Source organism: Anarhichas minor, unplaced genomic scaffold, assembly GCF_050575085.1.
Source record: "Anarhichas minor isolate MPS153535 unplaced genomic scaffold, ASM5057508v1 ptg000010l, whole genome shotgun sequence".
In the NCBI taxonomy this organism is placed as follows: Eukaryota; Metazoa; Chordata; class Actinopteri; order Perciformes; family Anarhichadidae; genus Anarhichas; species Anarhichas minor.
This window is the reverse complement of record NW_027466456.1, coordinates 7186761-7209511: the sequence shown is the minus strand read 5'-3', so window position 1 is coordinate 7209511 and position 22751 is coordinate 7186761. Positions and strand designations below refer to the sequence as shown.

Here is a 22751-nt window from a genome sequence, read left to right as displayed (position 1 = left end):
CAGGTGGACGTTGAGAGCAAAAACACTCGAAACTGCAAACGGTGGTTATTAGAAAACGGGACCCAGGACATCCAACAGCCGACTAAATGAGGTAGCCATTTTTAGACCCTCCATCCCTTCGTCTCCATAACAACTAAAGAGCAGCCAGGACTGACTAATGGTCTGAGGAAAGATTGAAAGATGGAGGAATTGGGGGATGAAATGACAGAGGTGGCAGGAGGCAGCAGAGGAAGCGATTGGGGCAAAAGGAGGGAAGGAGAAAAGGAGAAAAGTACAAAGACATAGCGTGTTGGGGGTGAAAATGGAAAAGGGAGGAAAATCCAATGGGGAATAGTTAGAGGTGTGAAACTCATGAGAATAATTCTATTTCTGTATTTGTGTGGATGATGGTGAGCTATTTTTAATCTTTCTCTCACCTCATTCTCCCTCTTCCTCTCGCTCTCTCTCTACATGTCTTTCTTCTGTTAATTAAATCAGATGACGCTCTGTGTCTCCTAACACTAGACCGAACTAATTTTCACCACTGTGTCACAGGAAAGTAATTGGGTCTGAGTTGCTGTTTTTCTAGCTGTGTGATTGCAAGTATGCCATCATCTTAGAGTAAATGACTGTAAGATGTTGTTTTAACATTTTACTGCACCATATGTTTAAAATGCTGCACTTTTACATAATCCGCCTATCAATGACCTTAGACGTTCTTGTGTTATATGTTGTTGCCTTCATTTTAGTCGTCTTGATTGAAGTGAATTTAATTATGACAATTGTTAAGCCATCATTGTGTTTTTTAACTGGCCAGAAGAGCAATGAGCACTCGTGTACAGTTTAAGTTTAAGTTTTGGAGTTGATACTCTGCTGCTCCATCCTCTCCTTGGCAAAAACCTTTTTATTTTTACTTTTCATCCATCCATCTATTTGTTTTTCTCTCACTAGGTAACCAGGTAAAAAGGGATATAAATGTGTGTCCCGGTCAGTGGAAAATTGATAAACAGAGTCAAAGGTGCCAGTATACTTGGGAAGGAGGTTGTATAAACAGGGGGAGGAAGAGGAAGGTGAGAGGAGTGAGGTTTAGGGATGAAGAGCAGGATATGAGGGTATAGAGAGGAGAGAGAAATGGGAATCAAGAGGGCAGACTAATGAGGAAGCAGGGGTGTGTGTGTGTGGGGCGGGGGGGTCACTGTCTTTGTTTTTCCTCATCAGTCTGAGGGCTGAAGGCCACAGAGGTGTATTTAGAGGGCGGGGGAATAGATGAGAGAAAACAAGACAAGGTAAAAATGGAACTTTCGGAGGACTGGCTTTGTGAAGCAGATAAGAGGTCAGTGTGATTGCGACGTGTCTGTGTGTGTGTGTGTGTGTGTGTGTGTGTGTGTGTGTGTTTGTCCGTGAGCCTCATGTCTCTCCAGCCTGAGGGTGTCTTGCCCTCCCTTGACAGAGCTGCTTTCTTTGTTCTGCTCCTAAATAGCAGTTGTCACAGCCATTGCGTCCTCCCACACACAGTGAAGCAGCCAAAAGCCCCGAAAAACATCCCTGTTTGTTTTCTCTGTTTTCTCTCTGCGTGCTGGAGACCTCACACTCCATATCTAAGCTCTGCAGCCATCCTCCAATACTGTGTGTGATGGCCCTACTGTGTTTTTGTGTGTGTGAGGCCCCTTATTGACACCACTCCGCAACAGATTATAAAGCGTAAAATTGTAGTATTCATGTGCAAGACAGGGACAATTCTGCTCTGTGACACTATGTGTCTGTTGGTGTGGGTTTGTGTTCTCCTGTGCAGGATCCTGGCCGCAGCAGGGGCCCATATGAACATCTCAGTGGACCTGAGGACCCTGAGGGCGGTGCGAGTGCTGCGGCCCCTCAAACTGGTCTCAGGCATCCCGAGTAAGCACCACATTACATCAATATCCTTTTATTGCTTAAGTCAAGAAAATGAAACATATTGTCTCACTGCCCTTGGTGTGTCTAGCCATGAAGCCAGTTTTGGCGGTATTTGGTCAGGTTTTCAAATTTAAACTTCTAAATTAACCATCAACTATTTTGATAATCTATAAATCATTCAAGTAATTCAAGCAAACAATCATTGATTCCAGCTTCTCAAATGAATGTTTGCTTGACTTACTTGAATGATTTATAGATTATCAAAATAGTTGATGGTTAATTTTCTAATTTAGCGCTTCAGCTCTACTTGAAAATATGTATTCTTTCAATCACTGTAAAGTGAAGTCAGTACATTTCATGACTGGCATGTTTCACAAATTTGTTTTCACTTGAACTCACTGTGTGCTCTACTTCTAGGTCTGCAGATAGTCTTGAAGTCTATAATGAAGGCCATGGTTCCTCTGCTGCAGATCGGCATGCTGCTCTTTTTTGCAATCCTCATGTTCGCCATCATCGGCCTGGAGTTTTACAGCGGCAAACTGCACTACACCTGCACGCCGCAGCCTGGAATACTGGGTACAGACACACTCATTGCATATATGTCACTGTAGCACACAGGTACATGCTGCACGATTACATGCAGTATATGCAAAGTGATGCTTTTTATAAGCAGATATCTGTACAGGATGTGCACAATATGTACATTAAAGTGGAAAATAAAAAAGTGCCGTTACTCCCCTTATTCACATGTTGGCGTGTGCATCGACCAGTAATACTGATCATTATTACATTCAGAATTTTACAGTGACTAAAAGATACTGGGAGATATATTGTTCGTTAAATGATTCTTTTATTTATTTACACATATCATAGCCTTTGTCTGAACATTTAATTTGTCTGGCAATGTTTGCTCTGTCAAATCATATTCTATAAATCAAAAGAACAGATTCAGAAAACTTTAAAGAAAAGTTTCATTCGTTATACTTGTTCACAAATAAAAAAAAGTTATGATGGACAGTTCTCTAATTATTTTTTTAAAAGGACGTGAACATTGTATTGATTGATTACAGCACCCTTCTGTCTAGTATTTCACACAGACAGGAAATCAAAGAGATGGAAATATACAAGTGTGTTTTAGGAGTTCAGTCAACATAAGAAACTGGCAAGTTCATTTGTTTAATGTTTTTGTGCTAATTCAGTGTTCCAGTTCAGATACACAAACGTATACACACACACACACACACACACACACACACACACACACATACACATAAACATATGGAATAATTCATTCTACTCTGTGTTGATTACTGTTATTCAGATATTTATTCCTCTTAAACCAAGATCTAATTTAAGTTGCATTGCAAATCAGGAAATTGTCTCAATAACTCTGACACACACTTATGGCATCGATAAAAAAAAAAAGAGCAATTTGTAGAAAGGGCCTGAAATGGTTGGGAATCATAGTAATTGCGAACAGATAAAAGACAAATTTAAGAACTATTATTGTCAACAAACTGCATCAGACAAGGAAAAGCAAAGAGTCGAGACTGAGCTCACGGTGTTGTTATTGAGTGTGTATCTACTGTATGTGTGTGTGTCTACGTGTTGTGTACATAGCTCTTTAGGTAGTAGCGCCATTGTCATAATCACAAATGCACACACACGTACGCACGATGGCACGCCAGGCTGCACCTGCAGGCTTGATCAAACCAAACTGTCAGTGTTGTCTTGTATAATTAAAGAGAATGCGGTGCTCTACAATAGCTCATTGTGCATTCACAGCTGTCATTAACCTCCGTGCTGCTCACGTCACGCTGAAGCTGAATGGACAGTTAGATAACAAGGCGGACTGAAGTGCGTATATTCTGTCACTGAATGGTCACGTTACTGTTCTGACAGGCGCGCTGCTGCTCCACTGCTCCCCTATAGGTTTCCTTTATTCCTTTTGACTCTAATTCATTCTTCCTGCACATTGTGACACGTGGCCAGTAAGATATCATTGCTCACTGGGTACGTGGATGGGTTTAAACTGTGCAGTAAGCGTGAGAACAAAATATTCAAGTTCTCAGATTCAGTGTGAAAATTGTTAAATGCGCGATAGCTTTCAAATTGAATACAGGCATTCATTGAACAGGCAAGGTCTGTTTTCTGTTGTTGGTAACTTTGGTCCCATGTACGACACATTTTTTCTATCTATTCACCTTTCAGAAAACGAGACGGTGGACTCCTCTGAGTACGAGGTCCCGTGTGGCGTGCGTAAGTGTCCGGCCAAATACACCTGCAGCGATACGTGGATCGGCCCGAATGACGGCATCACTCAGTTTGACAACATCCTGTTTGCGGTTCTCACGGTCTTCCAGTGCATCACCATGGAGGGGTGGACCACTGTACTCTACAATGTAAGACAGCTCACACACACATGTACACTCACGTGTGCCGCTCATATTATTTCCCTGGATTGCCGCAAATTCTTGAGGTGCAGCAGTGTGTGCTCTGTTGATTCTTGTTTTGCTCTCAGCTTGCCATTTTTATTCTATTGTAGTATCTTGCATGCGACAGTTCTGTTGAAGTGATGAGGAAGGATGCTCCGTGGACACTGTTCTTGCTGGTATAATAAAGTTTATTACAAACAAGCAACACATGTACTGTGTAAGACCTGAAAATATACCACACTATCTATCCTGTAAAACCTGCTGCAACATGCTGCAAGGGCTGAACAGAGATTAGACTGCCCACCTACTACTTATGAAATATGGCACGCTTCAGAATCTCTTAGAAATGTAATCTAGGATTAATGTCTGTGTAAACATCTGCTATGTTTCGTGTGAATATGAACACGAAGACAGCAGATAGAAAAATTACATTTTGGCCTCTGTTTACCCATATTTAAATAGACAGAACTAATGTGAATCATTTCTTTAAGCAGGACCTTATTGCCAATTTTAGCAGAAAATTGTCTCCCTGAGCCATGTCTCTTAAAGTATTTTTATTACTCCATGGTTACGTGATGTATTGGAGTATTTGTATATATCATGTCGTTTTGTCATCCTGTGTGACGGACATCATCAAGTCCTCCTGGTCCACATCTCAGAGCAGTGATTGACCGTTCACAGATCGATTGAGAATAAGAGAGGGCTGCGTCAGCTCTGCTGTTGCTCTGTAGGAAACTGAACGTTTTTACGCTCAAGGACTCTTCGTCCAGTAGCAAAAGCCTGAGGACATGTTTTGAATCCTCTGACAGTTATACAACAGAAAACAGGAAAATACTGCATCATGTTCATAATGAGGGTAGCAATGTCCCTATCTGATGTAGAGTAACTGTCAGACAAGGATTGAGGTGCTGCAACGTGCTTTATGAGCGTTTATGTCAGAGTTAGAGGAGCAGGAAGACACACAAACACACACACACATACACACACACACACAGACAGTATGTAGAAAGAAAGGCAAGCAGTGGAAGGCGGTGGCACCATTTGCTAATTTGATATGTTTGTTGCCTGCATGACCATCCAACAAATCAAGTCCAATCATGTCCACCTCTGGTTGATTTACAAGATCCTGTGCAGATAGGGGCAGTGTGCAAAATCCTGCCCGTGTCACAAATATACCATCAGAGACGCATTTTGCAAAACAATATTCTTCTCATCGAGGCCTGGACACTTCTGAGATTTGCGAAGTAACAGTATGCATGGATACATTATGCCTAGTGCAGTGTTGCTATCACAACAACTGTTCTGTATTATTTTAAGACTGAACCATTTTATAAACATATGGGCATTTTCACTGTGATTTACTTTTGGCAGAATATCTGGTGTTGCATCAGATTGGAAGGAAATACAATATGTTCAGAAGCTTTTTCGGCCAAACGGAGTGTTTCCGATGCAAGTTTTGATACATTTTCAAACCAGTAAGGAAATACACGACTCAAGATCGAAAATACTCAACAGAAGTTGTGCCGAATTTCAATCAAAAGAAGATTTATTAGCACCAAAAACAACTTAATTTATCAAAAACTCCTTTGTATGAGCATGACATTCTGGCGATACCATATAACGAGAAGTATTTAGGAAGTCAGAGTGGTAGACTTCATGAATTTCACTATAGGCTGCAGTCTAAAGATTTCTATTATTTGAGCCAGTTTTAATCATAAGAAGAAGACAAAAGAAGGATAGACAGCTGTGTACTGTAGGTCATTGTTGTACTGTATGCTTCTTGTAAGTACTTCTTCTAAAGTAATATTTGTACTTTTCATAGCCAAAAATCACAATTGTCAGTCGCCAAAATATGTGGAAACCAAAATAAAAATCACAGAATTAATCAATAACTTAATGTCTCCTTTCTTCCTTTACCAAAGATCTCAGTTAAGCAACACTCATAAGTATACATTCACGAAAGCAAACTGCTGTGCCAGGGTGTAATTTGCAGTCTGCTGCCTGCTCTTTCAGTTTGTATTGAGATGGATGAAGGCAGATGATTTGCCAGGTTGATTGTATTATGTTGTCTGAAGTGATGCGGAATGAGCTTTGCTGATGAACAATGAAGGAGGGAGGAAAGTGGGAGGATGACATGCTGAAAAAGGACTGCTGACCCTACAGGCTCACTGACTGAAGTAGAGATGCTGTACTCTGTTTCTATGTTGGCTTCATACAGTAGCTTCAGTACCTCCACTCTCCTCCAAACTCTTCCTATGAGGCCATTGTAGATCAATACACATGATGTAGCTGTTCGATGACCTGCCTGCACTCAGGAATCTTCAGCAGCCACCCAAACACCTACACGTGTGTATTTCTGCCAATGGCAGCATGAATGTGCTCCAGCCTGATGTGATTTTACTGAATTTAGAATTTATTTTGATGTTTCAGACCGACGATGCCTTGGGCACCAACTGGAACTGGCTCTACTTTGTCCCTCTCATCATCATCGGCTCTTTCTTTGTCCTGAATCTTGTGCTGGGAGTCCTCTCTGGGTAGGTTCACAAGTTCAATCCAGGTTCATTTTAAACTTATCAAGGTTTCCGCTTCGTGTGACAGATTTATGCTTTTTTTTAAGTTACTTAATGGTACCTTTAGGTGGTCCTTTGAAACTTATTGGTGATGCACTTTAACTTTATCACTTGATGAAGATAGCTTGGACATTGTGCCGAGGCTTGAGAGCTATGCTGGTGGGAGTTTAATCTCCCAAACCAGATTTGTCTCAGGTTAGGGGGCTAGCAAAAGACAGCACACCGACACTCCAGGTGAGGGGGGTGGGCGTAGAGCTAGCAACACCATACCAACAGAAATTCTGTTACCGAAATTGCTCAGGGATGTCATTTCGGCCTTATGTCCCACAGAGGACAAAAGGAGTAACTTAACTGACTAAGGGCCGCTCAAATGCACCGTTAGTTTTGGTCTCTGTCAAGATACACTGATTATTTTGAAGACTGGGCGCAAGTTCAGCTACTTTTTTTTTCAGGTCCCTCCAAGGCTACACCACATCCTTCAAAGTAGATGGCCCTTGAAATTGGCTACAGTTACAGTATGCAGTGCAGTCAGCCGGTTGTGTTGTCAGTAGGACCTGGCAGGCTATAGGCTGGTAGCCAGACAACACTCTGTACGCTGCTTTTTAACTGGCTGGATGAGTGGTTGGCAAACTAGCTGCTGTCAAGTCAAATTGTGCTATTTCAGTATGTGGTGTGAAGGTCTATACAAGTTAATTAGTATTACGTAAAGGTTAATGGGGGATCCACATTATCGGGATCTCCACAGTGAGAGACCTCCTTTGCCTTGCTCCCTCTCCTCTGCTCTTGTGGTTGAATGAGCAATGACAAGAGTTCAAAACAACAATAGATTTTCGCCCGGTTATTGTCTCCAAGAGGATTTATTTATCCGTGTGACTATAAATCCCTGTTCCCTTAAAGAGTAAATAAGTTATTTTGTGGTTTGATTTTGTTCTGCAGGGAATTTGCGAAGGAGAGGGAGAGGGTGGAAAACCGCAGAGCCTTCATGAAACTGAGACGCCAACAGCAGATTGAGAGAGAGCTCAACGGCTACCGGGCCTGGATCGACAGAGCAGGTGGCTTTAGTCCCAGTCACGGCTCACCGGGACCAAGGATTTGGCTCTTGATGAGAAAAGCAAAATCGATACTTCACTTTAAGCTTTAAGACTAATCCTATCATTTGGTGAACGTATGACTATCTGATGCAACCTGTTTGTTCCACCACAATTGAGATATAGTTGTAGTCATTGTTAGAAAAGATGTCTGTATACCTCTTTCCATCTGAGCCATCATCGGCTGCTCATTTCTTATCGGGGTCTGACTTTTTGCTTTCCAGAGGAAGTGATGCTTGCAGAGGAGAATAAGAATTCAGGACCTTCTGCCCTCGATGGTAAGTCAGCAACGATCTTTGTTTTTTTCTGGTTTCATTGTGCACATTGCCTTTCTGCTATCCTGCTATGCTTTACATTCTGTCTCTCTTCGACTGAATCAGTTTAATGCTGGCATGTACGCTTGATGAAAATGTGCTTTATGAAGACTATTCAAGCATATGCCATTAGAGTCTGCATTATGTATTTGTCTGTGATTTTAGGTTGACACGCTACTTTTTAGGATATAGTAATAAAAAGTATTTTCAAAGAAGTTGAATTACATTTCAATCTGGTTGATATGTTGTAGCCATGCTAGCAACAACTAATGACAATGTCAGTTAATCAGTCAGTTCACCACTTTGGTCCAGACTAAAATATCTCAACAACTACGGGTTGGATTGACAAGAAATGTTTTTGTTAATATTCCTGGTTCCTAGAGGATGAATCTTACAGACTAAAGTGATCCTCTTACTTTTCACCTAGCGCCATCATCAGGTCAAAATGTCAATTTATCCAATATTTTTGATTTATCACCAAATACCTACAAAACCATCCTTCCCATCAGCCTCAGCTGATACTTACATGTGTTCATTAGCAAATGCTCAGATGCAAAACTAAGATTGTGAACATGATAAACATTATTACTTGTTTAACTTCAGCATGTAGGCAGAGTGAAATGTGCCAAAAGTCAGGTGAGCATCCCTATCAATGTTAACAATGCTGTGACCAATCATTCGGCAGCAGTGGGTTGCAGGCTTTGCTATCATAAATCTTAGCACTCTCATTGTGAACATGTTAGCATGCTGGCTAGCTCAAATCATTGTTGCGCCTCCAGCCTCACAGAGCCACCGGCGTGGCTGATAGTCCCTTAGTATGGTCGAAATCTCACTGAATTGAAGATTGCAACAGAAAAAGTGTCGAGTCAGGACATATTGTATTGACTGTGGTGCACTTGCACAGAACACTTTACACCATTACGTTGCCCAAAACTCTCATTGAGAGATTTAGTACAGATTCTGGTAAACCAGCCACTAAACACAGTGCCCCACAGACAGATACCGTGCCTGCCCTGACCCTCTCAACTCTACTGTGACCTTTCCTCCTCCCTAAACCAGCAGGGCTTTTTATTAAATGTTCATTGATTGGCAGCTCTCAGCAGCCTCCCAGAGTGGAGTACAGGTGGTGTCTATGGTGAGAACCGTCCTCTGTTCTGCTCTCTCCCTCACCAACTTCACCACCTCATTTGCCACACGCACACACACACACACACAAACACACACACAGCCACTCAAAATCACACAAACAAACACGAAAAGAGGGCAAATCCTTACTGAAGTATGTTTCTTGTTCGGTATGTTTCTGTCACTGGAAGAACAAAGACACTCTGAAAAGATAAAAATAAATTGAATGCAAATCTGTAGTAAAAACAGATAGTGGCTCTAGCTGTTGTGATGGAAATACATGCAGAAGCTCTGAGAGCTTTGATTAAAAAGAAAGGTGGCGCACTGCGGTTGCCTAAGCAACCATTGGTTTATGTATGTGTGTGTGTGTGTGTGTGTGTGTGTGTATGCGTGTGCGTGTGTGAGAGAGTGTGTTGACAGGATTCAGTGTTCATGCCAGTGTGTGAAATGGCAGCAATATGTTTGCGTGTTTGATCAACAGCTTATTAAAAAAAAAAGTCCTCACGCAAATATTAACTGCAAGTAGAATCATAAATCACAAGGTAGCAGGAAGGTATGAGTGGAGGTAGGACACACACATTAGTCAGCGAAAAAAAAAAGGTCAAAACATACTCATCACACTCACTTCGGCATGTGTGCACTGCACGGCATGTAACCTGATACTGTATGGCAGAAGCTCAAATAAGAGAAATGCATGGACCGTCAAGCCGCCTCGGAGCATGGGTTGCCATGACGGAGATCATGAAAAAGCACCAGAAGGTTTGCCTTCACTTGTTTGGATCATTACACGAACATTAAATGATCATTTTTATCGAATTCAACTGCAGCATTAATGTGTTTAACATTCCCTCTCAGCTAACTTCACAGACATTAGCTTGTCATGCAGATAATCCTTGTTGTGATTTTCTTCTTACCATTTGCTTCATCATTATCTTTATATTGCATTTTAAGTTTCCACACTTGGATACTGCCTGAGTCGACCTATTAGTGTCTGAAAGATGTAAGGGTGGTCATGCACAAGGCAGTTTTTTTGGGCCACATTAACATACTCCCATTAAAAAGGCAAAAATCTATTCACTGATCAAGCACAATGTGATCGAAGGCAAAAAGTGCAAGAAATACAGAGTTTTGTGCTCATGTTGCCCAAAAGTCGGCTTTGTGTCACTGTCCTCGCGGTATGTTCCCTCTAATTTCACAGAATGTGCCGGTTATACAGTTGAAACATCTCGTTCTGGGACTTTTTTATGTTCAACCTGCTCTGTCCTCAGTGTTGAAGAGAGCCACCACCATCAAGAGGAGAGGGATGGATGTGGGGCATCGAGGGCAACCAGGGGAGGAACAATATGGCGACATCTCTTCTGTGGGTGAGTGGGAGTCTCGACAGGCTGATGAATATGACATAAAGTGTAAGGCATACTCCAGTTGGGCACATTGAGCTCTGCTGCAGCTGTAGAAGTGCATGCTTGACATTGTTGTAAACAGTGTCGGGATCACAGTTCAAGATACGCAACAGGAACATGCTGTTCAAGCACTGTTCGGTACCTTTCCCTCTCTGTCTCCTTCTCATCCCCGCAGGCATCCCCATGGCCAGAGCAAGTATCAGGAGTGCTAAGCGAGGTCCAAGAGCCTTTTTCCGCCGCAAGGAGCGTCTCCTGCGCATCTCCATCCGCCGTGTGGTGAAGACACACACTTTCTACTGGACAGTGCTGGGCATTGTGGCTCTCAACACGCTGTGTGTGGCCATTGTTCACCATAACCAGCCTCTCTGGCTGTCCAACTTCCTCTGTGAGACACACTTCATTTCAGTAACACCTTGAAGCAGTTGATACACCTTTTTGTCACCACTGTAAATCAGTCAAATGGTTCTGAAAGTTGTTGCTTTATCACTGTTTATGCAAGTTTCAAGATTGAAGTGCCTTTGTTTTCCTTGTCGTTCCAGACTATGCAGAGTTCCTGTTCCTCGCTCTGTTTCTGACTGAGATGTTTCTGAAGATGTACAGCTTGGGACCGCGTCTCTACTTCCATTCCTCATTCAACTGCTTTGACTGCAGCGTCAGTACTCAGTCTCCCTTTCTACATATTTGTTTTTCCGAAAATCCTGCTTGTGTCCTTGAATTATGCAGCATCAGCCCTCGCTTCGTCTGTGTCTGTCTCTGTAGTATCTTCTCTGTCTCTCTCTTACTTTTGTCTGTCACTTCAGCTGTCGGTATAGACTCATTATGTGTTTTTATGTTTGTCTGTAGGTGATCGTTGGCAGCATCTTTGAAGTGCTGTGGGGTTTCTTCAGGCCTGGCACTTCCTTTGGCATCAGTGTCCTGCGTGCTCTCCGTCTGCTGAGGATCTTCAAGATCACCAAGTTAGTGCCGCAGCCTTCCTAACTCTTTGCCATCTGTTGAGATGTTACATGTTACATGCAGCACTTGAGGCGATGTATTAGACGTTTTTCACATGTGTAGTAGTACTACTTAAGACCTGTCAACAGAAAATCAGTGGAGTTCCCCTTAAAGTTTTCTTTAAAACATTTTAGAAATTGTTTTTGCACTAATGTGATATTTTGTGACTGTCAAGGTATTGGGCATCGCTGAGAAACTTGGTCGTCTCTCTGATGAACTCTATGAAGTCCATCATCTCCCTCATCTTCCTCCTCTTCCTCTTCATCCTTGTTTTTGCACTCCTTGGCATGCAGCTCTTCGGTGGCAGGTAACACTGAATATTCGCCCAAAGTCGTCTGATTAAAATGCTTACGGTTCTGTGCATCACTCCATATGAGTACATAAAGAAATTGAGTCCAGTGAGGAACCACACAGGCTAAAGACAAATCTAATCCATCTGGCAGACATTATAGACTGTTTTTGTCTCCCACTTGGCTTGTTATTCCTTTCCTGTGGTTCCAGTAAAGACACATTCACAAACATAAGAACAAAGCTAAAGTAACATTCATGGATCGGTAGATTCGTCTTTATTAACTGCACACAGTTTAGGGGAGAATAGATTGTCCTGTTCACGGTTGTTTTCCAACAGACTTTGTGAGCTCGGTCGTGATTTCAGACTTTCTTCGTCACAGCTTTTGTTGCTTGGTTTTCCCCTGATGCTGTTTCTCACAAGCTGTCACTTCAGTAAAGGCTGGCCTTGTGTTTGAACTGGCCTCAAGAATACAGAACACAAGGGGGGAAAAAAACACATCAGCTGGCCAGTCAGAGAGGAGAATTGATTTCTCTCTGACTGAGGAAATAAAACTAGAACCAGTTCTGGATCCCGGCCCGTCTTTAATCAATGATTAGCAGGCTCGGTTTTAAAGCTAGAGAGACGATGTCAGGGTACCAAATGAAAATATAAGACCAAAGGCATCTATTCTTACCAAGCGTGTCATGCTAGCTTGTCGGGAAACACTCCAAAGTTAGACTACATTTTTGCAATGAATCATTGGCCTAAAAAATAGACAAAAACGTACCTTTCATATCTGTGTGTTTCTCACAGGTTCATCTTTGAAGACTACACCCCGACAAACTTTGACACCTTTCCTGCAGCCATCATGACCGTCTTTCAGGTCTGGAAATAAACCTGACGATTTAATGCTCTCGACTTCACACAAGTTTTTAATACAGCCAATGACGACATACAGGAAACGCTATTTTGAGTGTAACAACATTTTAGCAGGTGTGCTGTTTATAGCTAAGCTCAACAGTAATGCTCAGGATAGTTAAGTGTCTAATATTCTGTGTGTGCTGTGTGTGTTCTCAGATCCTGACTGGAGAGGACTGGAACGAGGTGATGTACAACGGTATTCGCTCTCAAGGAGGAGTGAAGTCTGGCATGTGGTCCTCTATCTACTTTATAGTGCTCACACTGTTTGGAAACTGTATCCTTTATTCCTCCTCCTTCAATTAAATATGAAAGGGTTCCTTCCCAAATGTCAAAAACAGCATTTACTGCCTTCCTTTAAGTAGGTAACCTTAACTTTCTACCGTTATTACTAAAGTAAAGGTACCATCATTTGATATTATTTTGAATCAATCATTTTGTCAGTCGGTATTCTTTGCTGTGCCCTGTTGCACTTTGCCCATGTCCTTAACTCGGCTGTACCAAGACACACTGCTGAATGTCTTCTTGGCCATTGCTGTGGATAACCTCGCCAATGCACAAGAACTCACCAAGGTAATAAACAAGTGAAAATGAAAGAACAAACCTGGTCTCATCTGCTTTTATTCTTGTTAGATTCTGTTACTAAACGCTAAAAAGTCTTAATAATCGTTCCACTCCACCATGTCTAATCCTGCTATCATCTCCCCTCATCACTTTGATTCTGTTTAATTATTTAAACTCACAGGCACGACAGTTGTTCAATCGCCTTTTGCTCTTTTCCTCTTTTGATCAGGATGAAGAGGAAGCAGAGGCAGCGTTCAACCAGAAGCACGCTCTCCAGAAGGCGAAGGAGGTCGGACCGTTGTCCTCCTTCATGTCTTCAGAGTAAGTGCTGTATGCAGCTTTTCTCCCTGCTTGACCTCCTCCTCTCTTCCCTCTGTCTCCCTCTTCCGCTCCCTCCCTCCCTCCTTCCTTCCTTCCTCGAGGGATTGTCTATATAGGACTGACCTGCAGGGCCAACACTTAGCACAAGTTGCTGTAGCCTCCAGCAAATGGCGAGTCCCTCTTTAGATTGCAGTAGATTTGGCTTACGAACCACGTCATGCAGTTATAAATGGAGGCTAAGGGTCATCATTACAAAGCTTCAAGTTGTTCACTTAAATGTCACTTAGGACCTGTTGAGAGAATCAGTATTTGATGCTGTCCCACTAGAGACTGATTTAATTGATACGTCTCTACTGAAAAGTCTACTATCTCCCCTCTGCCTGCCCCCAGCACCGTCATTTGCTCCAAATTGAAGTATATGTCTCCATGGTTACTGGTTCTACTCCTGGGTGGGAGGTGCTTATGATGTTGTCATGGAGACAGGGTTACTTAGTGTCCAAATTAACATGGCGTGTCCATCACTTGTAATGTACTTCTGGGTTCAGCAAAGTGAATATTGTTGATATTGTAAAGAAAGTAAAATAAAGTGTGTGCAGGCTTTGATCTGTTGAAGTCTTCTCACTTGTGGACATTTTGATAACGTGACCATGTTTTCTCAATGCTCAGGTTTCCAGCTTGCAGAATAGATTGTCTTTTTTTCTCAGGGATTGATTGCACAGTGCCTCGTCGTAGGTGGTGGAGGTGCATGCGCATGCACAAGAGTGGGGGACCTCTGGCTCTGTATGCACGCTGTGTCTTGAGAAACAAGCAGTTTGTTGCATGGGCATGTGGAAGATTTTACAAGAAAACATTTTATTAACGTTACAATATGTACCGCCTTTCTTTTTTTCTGTCTATTTTCGTTTCTTTCTTTCTGGAGGCCTTGCCATTTTCCTAAAACTTGCCAAACGGAAATGAAATAAGAACAGAGCAGAAAGAAAACAAGAGATGTGCATCAGTTTTGGTTTAGCCAGTTAGGGTCAGAGTCCTGTCAGAGCCCATAGAGAAGACAGCAATACCACGGGGTCGTCTGGGCCGCCATCTGTATTCATAGAGGACACTCTGAACTTTAAGGGGTCTCTGGTCTCATCGGCGATGTCAGCTATGAAACCCCGGCGGTACCTGCCCCCGCTGACCTGGAAGAAACTTGCATGACAGCATTTGCTCCAAAAAAAAGAAAGGGAGGGGGGGGATGCAGCATGTTGAAAGCTGATGATGATTTCACTTTGGGAGCGCATGCATCTGGTCAGCATGATCAAAGGAAGAAAAACTGAAATTACACACACATCCATGCTTTTCACTGACTGGAATATTTGGATAGGTCAGTGTGTGTACAGTTTTTCTTCCATTGTGAAGTCTTTAATCCCTCTCCAAAATGCTCTTGAATATTCTGAATATTCTTATGCTACTATTTTGAAGCTCTGCACATGAATTGCCTCATTTAGCTCTACTAGCATGTCCGAAAAGAATGCTAATGTGTGAGTGCTCTGAGTCGGGGGTGGTGCATCCCAATGTGCTGGTTTTGTTCAAAAGGTATCAAAATATGTACTCTTTTCCTGTGTGTGTTGATGGAGCCCATCTCTGTGTTTTCTACCTGTACCCATACCGTAGCTCAGACTGTCTAACGTCTCAATCTTACTTACGATGTCTTCTTATCAATGTTGCGCTTACTGTTGATGTTTATGAATGTCGTTTGATTGTTTCTAATACTTCTACCATCTTGTTTGTCAATGTGCCGCTTGGCTCCAGCGGAGACGCACAGCGAAGCGTCGACAGTCCAGTCAGTTTCTGACCAAATGTATTCATTGCAAACATTTAAAGAAGGGATGTGCACAGTGGAAATGTTCTGTTGCAGACAGAATACACGATGTTGCAACTGAATATTTACTGAATAATTCATCCGTTTAGTCTTCTAATGGAACAGTTTTACATATGAATAAGAAATTCCGGACAGCTGGTAAATGGCATTAACAGTCTATAAACGGTTGTTTTGATGACATTGTGTTTATCACTGAGAACCGTTCGCTGTGTGTCTCCTGGTCTGTTATGTCTCTGCTCACAAAAGCACTAATGTCTTGTTTTCAACCAATCGCTCATTGATAACACGGACCACACAAGAGTCCACGTTCCAGTAAGTAACACTGTCTGTTCCGCTCTCTCAATCTCTCACTGTCAACGCCTGTCTGATTTTCTTAAATGGGCAAATGTCCCAGACTCATCCTTTGTAGTCTTCTGTTCATGCTCTGTCCTGTACCTCCAAACTCTCCAGCCTCATTTTATTCCACCTTCTTTATATCTATTCCACTGGTTTCATTCTGCATCTTACTCTTTTTGTTATTATAGTCACACAACAATTCCTGGCTTGGTTAATTTATCGCCTAACATCTTCATCAATCCAGTAAATTGCTTCATGTTGATATGATTTAGCTCTTTGTTGTTAATATACCACATGGTTCAAATGTATTGATTGCTAATTTTTTCATAAAATGAAAAGGGTACCTTTACGCAAATTCAGAAACTCTACTTTGAATCAAATTAGACTTTTGGTGAATACATAGCATGCAAAAAATTTTCAGACCTGGATCCATAAATATCAATACTAGCTAAAATACTTAGCCTCAAACCAAATTAACTACATCACTAAGACATTAACCTTAACTTAAACCTTCTGTATGGTAAATGTGGTGCTGCAATTACTACATTGTCTGCTTCTATATGCTGACATTTGGCCTTTTCTTTCTCTTCTTAGTGGAAGCCGGAGGAGGCGGCCCTACCTGTACAGGAAAAGAGCCATCCACCGCAGCCGGCCTACCTACTCCTGCTCCCTGGAGGAGACCCAGGGCAGCATCAGGGAGGGCCGTCCACCCCCACCACTCAACTCCTCTAACTCTTTCATGTCCAGGAGAGAGAGAAGAAAAAGGATGACCATGTCAGTGTGGGAGCAGAGGACCAGCCAGCTGCGGAGACACCGCCAGATGTCCAGCCGAGAGATCCTGTTCAGCGGCCCCAGCGAGGAGAAGGACGGGCCCCCTGTTTCAGCCCAGACCCAACATGAACGTCCCCTGTCACTGCACCGCAAGGCCATGGAGCACACACAGACTGGGAGTTTGAAGCAACTGGCGGACCCCTTAGACTCCCCATCCAAGAACCAGGCTTCAGGCTCCTCCATGTCGGTGGATACGCCTCTGGATGCCCCCCCCTCTGGTGACATATCTGAACCCCCAGTGGTACTGGCAACAGAGTCGTTGAATGCGACGAACGTGCCCCTTGCTGATGTTTGTGTGTCTGTACCAGAGCCTCACGAATCGGACTCCATCCCTGAGAACGGAAAACTGGTTATTCAGCAACACAACACCGACAGCGAGCGCCCGAGGCAGAGATTGAATGGCGAGCGTCAACACAGGCCAGTAAAGAAGTTCAGACCGCCAGATAACCTTGACACACTGACTCCTGAGATGGGCGGTCACGGTAGGATCCGGGGAAGGAGGGCGCTGCATCACTGTGATCATCAGAGCGGGGCCAGAAGTCAGGCGTCATCACCCGGGAATGGAAGCCACTTGGCGAGTCGCTCGGTCAGCAGAGAGAGGAGAAGAAATCCAGGGAAAGTAGAGGAGAAGGAGGCAGAGACTAAAAAGCCGGAAGAACTGTCCAAAGCTGATGAGAGCAGGTGAGACAGACCAACAGCTTTTAGGATTAGGATTTGGTAAACAGGTGAAATCAAAGTCAAGAGAGACAAGAATGATTTGGAGAAGAGAGGGGAATAAGATGCAGCAAAGGTCCCCAGTCAAGAGTCATCCCATTTATATGTTTAATGCCAATGACTTAGAATGACCTGGAGATGTTTTAAAAATAAAGTCTTTGTGTCTGTATTTTCAGACGGAGTGACATGAGTGAGGGAGGAGACACTGAGCCACCAGACAGCCAGAGCCACACTGGGGACCAGTGTCCTCAGAAGCAGGAAGAACATCCTCAGCAATCAGAACCGTCTCCACCTGTCATCAAAGAGAGCAACAAAGAAGAGAATGAGACAGACCAGGACCATGACCATGACAAATCTCAGCTAAGCTCCAGTGTGATCATCGATGTGCCCAACGTTCATTCATCTCTGGAGCTCTCCACGATTACGGGTATTTGAGATAAGAAATAAGTCATGCAGTTGCAGAGTCTTGCTTGATTTCATATGTATTCATCGACTGTATATTAGAAGTGGTCGTAGCCACAGTGACGTCACCCATTGGTTTCTGGACGGCCTTTTTTCTGTCTTTTTTTACAACTAGAAATAACATGAGAGGATGAAGCTGAACTGAAACTGAAGAAACACTGAAAGGGTTACATTTGTAGGACAAAAACACAGACAACTCCCAGACTTGACAACGCTGTGGTAGTGACCTGTCAATCACAAGGTAGCCACGCCCTAAAGCATGCCCTGTTTTATCGTCTCTTTTACTCTAAATGGGACCATAATTTATTAAATTAACATTATGCTGTATTGAAGAAGTTGGATAATCTTCGCATAGACTTCTATACAATCGTCCTAGAGGAGCCCCCTGCTGGCTACTAGAGAGAATGCAAACATGAGGCAATTCCGCATTGCCTTCACTTTTCAATCCCGGAGGTTGCCGCCTGTTTCTATGTACCTAAGCTAAATGGTGGCATCCACAGCATTTTTTAGAAGCGGTGAGTCATGTTATTGTGGTAAGGCAGTGTAGTCCCCATAGCTAGTGATGGCGAGATAAAGCTTCATGAAGCATTTCCAGCAAATAGATTTGCAAAAGGGTTCATTTGTCGAAGCTTCATGTGCACACAAAAACTACTTGTTGGCCAAACAGGCAAATATATTACAGATGATCTCAACCATTTGATCTGTGATATACAGGCCACTGTATTTTGCCCCAGTAGGCTAAATTTCGATACACTTCACAGAAAACTTCCTGCGTTGCTCGACACGAGCTACGAAGCCTCGGCACAGCATGGAACACGTCTACCCATAGCGCACTGATTCAGTTTACCACTGCTGGGCTCGATCTGTTCTCAGTGGGTATTTTACAGATTAAAATCCCATTTAGAACACTAAGATTGCAACTTTAAAGTGCCTCCTTCCTTGTTTGTATCCACACTGTATCATCCTCTCATTCTACACGACTCTTCTCCTCCTCACATCTGTCCTCACCTCATCATCTTCTTCTCCTGACCTTCTCCAGTCATCAGTAAGGACCCTGAAACCTGTAAATCAGAGGAGGCAGATGAGACAAAGCCTGTCAACACTGTGAATCCAGACAGCATGTTCCTCTTCAAACCTGACAACCCGTAAGTTGCTACCACGAGAATCAACTTTATAACACAGGGGAATGGTGATACTCCAAACATCACATGTTCTTAGATGAAATTGCCACCACTGGGACATTTGATCTCTTTAGATTGGATTTCATCCCTGTTGTTTAAACCTGCTGCCATTATATTTCAGTCCATAAGTTTGCATTTCTGCAGACTTTGCTTGAGGGAATTACCCACAATTCATAGCGTTATGACGTTAAACACAGGTATACCAGGGGAAGCTGGAGGCGTAAAAAAAGGTAAACAAAAAAGGACGGCGCATGGGTGTTCAGCCTGGCATATTAACTTTACACAGTGCTTTCCCCTTCATATTTATACTATTTCAAGTCCTTGCAGCCTCTCACACTCAACAATTTGACAGGTGATGTCAGTTAAGTCCCTTAAGGATTCCGGGTTTAAGGCTTTAGTGGGCAAATTGGGATTGGGCCACAGTCTCACTCTTAGTAAATATGGTACTCTGCCTCACATCTCCACTCTGCCATCTGCTCTCCCTCAGGGTGCGTCGAGCGTGTCACTACGTGGTGAACCTCAGGTACTTTGAAATGTCCATCCTGCTGGTCATAGCCGCTAGTAGTATAGCACTGGCTGCTGAGGACCCTGTAGCCACCTCCTCTAACTGGAATAAGGTTTGTGTATTCACATTCATGTATATATCACAGCTGACACAGGGACAGCTGTAACATTAAATGACTTAAGTAGAAGCCAGAATATTTCTGCTGTTTCCCCCATGTCTGAGATACGATCCCAATCATTGTTTATCTGTGCCTTGGGCTTCATCTACACTAAGCAGCAAAAGCACCATAAGAATTAATGTTTCTGAAAAAAAATCTTGAAATTGTTTTGCAAAGAGCAACCTATGTGACTTGATGGGGGGCGGTTAAATTGTCGATGAGTGAGGAAATTGCAGTCTAAGACACATTAAGAGTGGTTGTTTATGGGAGGAATTCGGCTTATTATCTTGTGTTGTTCAATAATTTCTCCTTGTGAAGAACACAAGTTTGTTATCTGTGTTATATTCTAGATGTATCAACTTTTCTGATCTGCCTTTTTGACTGTCCTTCTGCAGGTTCTGCGGTATTTTGATTATGTGTTCACCGGAGTCTTCACATTTGAAATGATTATAAAGGTCGGTTACTGTGTAAAGATGGTATGATAATTATATGTCACTATGTGATGATTGATTGCAAGAAATTGTGTTTTTTCTTTTTTAAAGATTTGTTTTTGGGGCATTTTGGATCTTTATTGTACGGATGAAGAGTGTGGTGGCACACTGGTAATGTGAAGGATGAGGGAGGGGGGTGGGGTGGCATTTTATTTGCAACAAAGGTTGAAACAGTATCAGATTTTCACGGTATGATAACCATCTCAGAAAATATGAATTTTACTGTATTTTATTATTATTATGAACAGAACATGTGATGTCACTGAAGCATGTATGTTTACATGTTTGCAGCACTAGCACATTCAATTAATTACTTGAAAAATTACCAAAAATAATAGAAATAAGCGTGTTGTTGTGCAGCAGAAATAGTTGACAGTTTTCTTTTCGTTCCTGTGCCGTTAATCCCCTTGCCACTGATTGTAGGTGTTCCAGTCCTCAAGTTGGGGACCACTGCACCATGTTACCCTCGGAGAAACAAACAGCCTTGTCAGGCTCAATGTTCATTTGATTCAACTTGTTCAGGAGCTTTACACTGACCTAAAAAGATATGAATTCAAAGTCGGCTCCATCCCTGGAAACTATCCTGGAGACGAAAGATTCTTCATGGCACACTCTTGTCTTGTCCTCAGATGATCGACCAGGGTCTGATCCTCCATGATAGCGCCTACTTCAGAGACCTGTGGAACATCCTCGACTTCATCGTCGTGGTGGGAGCGTTGGTGGCCTTCGCCCTCTCGTCAGTCACTCGATTTATTTTAATTCATGTGTCTAAACACTAATCACATGTCTAAACATCAAAGTGTCTTTAAATCAGCTGTGAATTACCCTTTTCTGCTGTAAATGTTGTCTTCTCCTCCATTTTGTTTCTGACGTTATAACTGTTGATATACGTGTCCCTCTTTCCTGTTTCCCTCCCTCTTTGGGTGATGCCCCTGTGGGATTGACCAGCAGCAATGTGATGGGGTAAAAAACACAAAAAGTCTTCCTCTCTTAGAATGAATACTTTTAATGTGGCAAAGTATAACATAAGTAGAATATGTCAGATTAAACGTAATGTAACGATGCACGAATAAGGTGGGAAAACCAATTAAGGAGTGTCTAAAAATGTGAGGAATACTAAGCTCCAATGGTGTGATGCTGACATTGTCCGTCTTTCTGTACAGAAACAACAAAGGGCGGGACATTAAGACCATCAAATCTCTGAGAGTGCTGCGTGTCCTCAGACCACTGAAGACCATCAAGAGGCTTCCTAAACTCAAGGTCAAAGATGTCTTTGATATCTTGGTTGTGTTTCCATCCTCCTATAATTTGTATCTTTTTTTCGGTATCTGTTATGATGAGCATATTTATGTCACACTTCCTTTACTGCCTGCTTGTTGCTGCAGTATGTGCACATCTGCACGGACCCAATTCCCTGATCTCACCACGTTCTTCCCTTCACTTGTCTCTCTCTCTCTCTTCCAGGCGGTGTTTGACTGTGTGGTGACGTCTCTGAAAAACGTCTTCAACATCCTGATCGTCTATAAGCTTTTTATGTTCATCTTTGCCGTCATTGCTGTGCAGCTCTTCAAGGGGAAATTTTTTTACTGCACCGACAGTTCGAAGGACACCGAGAAGGACTGCCAGTAATGTTCCCTTTTCTGCATTCCAATTTATATTCTTCATTCTTTCTTTCTTAATTATTCTTTTATTTGCGTCAGATGTTATGATCTTTCCACATCCTTTCAAATGATATATGATTCTTAACTTTTTCTTAATGTTTTTTCATTTGGTCTCCTCCTCCTCCTCCTCCTCCTCCAGGGGTTACTACATAGACTATGCGAAGGACAAGAAGGAGGTGAAGAGAAGAGACTGGAAGAGACACGAGTTTCACTACGACAACGTCATCTGGGCTCTACTCACTCTCTTCACCGTTTCCACTGGAGAGGGATGGCCTCAGTGAGTGTCTTGACTGGAATCAGCGGATGAGTGCTAATTCTTATTCTGGTTAAGAAACTTCAGCAGGAGTTTTCCCGCATATCATTTTCCATTCTTAGAGGGCTCATTAGCTTTTATGAGGATTATAACCTTTTAACAACTGGCTTATTCTTTGGTAATGGTCAAATCTGACCTTTGATGAAGGAAATATAACATATGTGATTAACTTATCAAAGACTTTGCCATTTGTTATCTCACAATAAGGTTATACCAATATTTCACTGACAGTGCTTGTGGGTTTGTACTGTTCCAGCCCTCATTAATTGACTGCTGCTGTGGAAATGAATGATATCCTCCTCTAAGTAGCAAATGGGCTTTTGATCCCCGCCCCAGTGAACAAAAGTTTCTTCCTAAACTAATAGCTGCTG

The 22751-nt window shown here is 42.6% G+C and overlaps 1 protein-coding gene across 1 annotated transcript in view; it reads left to right on the top strand.

Moving 5' to 3' along the window:
- The window catches only part of cacna1ea (calcium channel, voltage-dependent, R type, alpha 1E subunit a), a 72745-nt gene that overhangs the window by 37381 nt on the left and 12613 nt on the right, over nucleotides 1-22751 (top strand). The window contains exons 5-30 of the mRNA XM_076087921.1: nucleotides 1772-1875; nucleotides 2290-2448; nucleotides 4084-4274; nucleotides 6738-6841; nucleotides 7814-7929; nucleotides 8190-8243; nucleotides 9373-9414; nucleotides 10673-10768; nucleotides 10980-11189; nucleotides 11344-11456; nucleotides 11648-11760; nucleotides 11973-12104; nucleotides 12882-12951; nucleotides 13146-13263; nucleotides 13492-13559; nucleotides 13780-13871; nucleotides 16660-17577; nucleotides 17787-18037; nucleotides 19112-19217; nucleotides 19741-19870; nucleotides 20311-20370; nucleotides 21036-21142; nucleotides 21358-21369; nucleotides 21570-21666; nucleotides 21871-22031; nucleotides 22207-22344. Of these exons, the coding sequence (XP_075944036.1) occupies nucleotides 1772-1875; nucleotides 2290-2448; nucleotides 4084-4274; nucleotides 6738-6841; nucleotides 7814-7929; nucleotides 8190-8243; nucleotides 9373-9414; nucleotides 10673-10768; nucleotides 10980-11189; nucleotides 11344-11456; nucleotides 11648-11760; nucleotides 11973-12104; nucleotides 12882-12951; nucleotides 13146-13263; nucleotides 13492-13559; nucleotides 13780-13871; nucleotides 16660-17577; nucleotides 17787-18037; nucleotides 19112-19217; nucleotides 19741-19870; nucleotides 20311-20370; nucleotides 21036-21142; nucleotides 21358-21369; nucleotides 21570-21666; nucleotides 21871-22031; nucleotides 22207-22344 (3762 nt within the window). The remainder of the gene's footprint in view (nucleotides 1-1771; nucleotides 1876-2289; nucleotides 2449-4083; nucleotides 4275-6737; nucleotides 6842-7813; nucleotides 7930-8189; nucleotides 8244-9372; nucleotides 9415-10672; nucleotides 10769-10979; nucleotides 11190-11343; nucleotides 11457-11647; nucleotides 11761-11972; nucleotides 12105-12881; nucleotides 12952-13145; nucleotides 13264-13491; nucleotides 13560-13779; nucleotides 13872-16659; nucleotides 17578-17786; nucleotides 18038-19111; nucleotides 19218-19740; nucleotides 19871-20310; nucleotides 20371-21035; nucleotides 21143-21357; nucleotides 21370-21569; nucleotides 21667-21870; nucleotides 22032-22206; nucleotides 22345-22751) is intronic.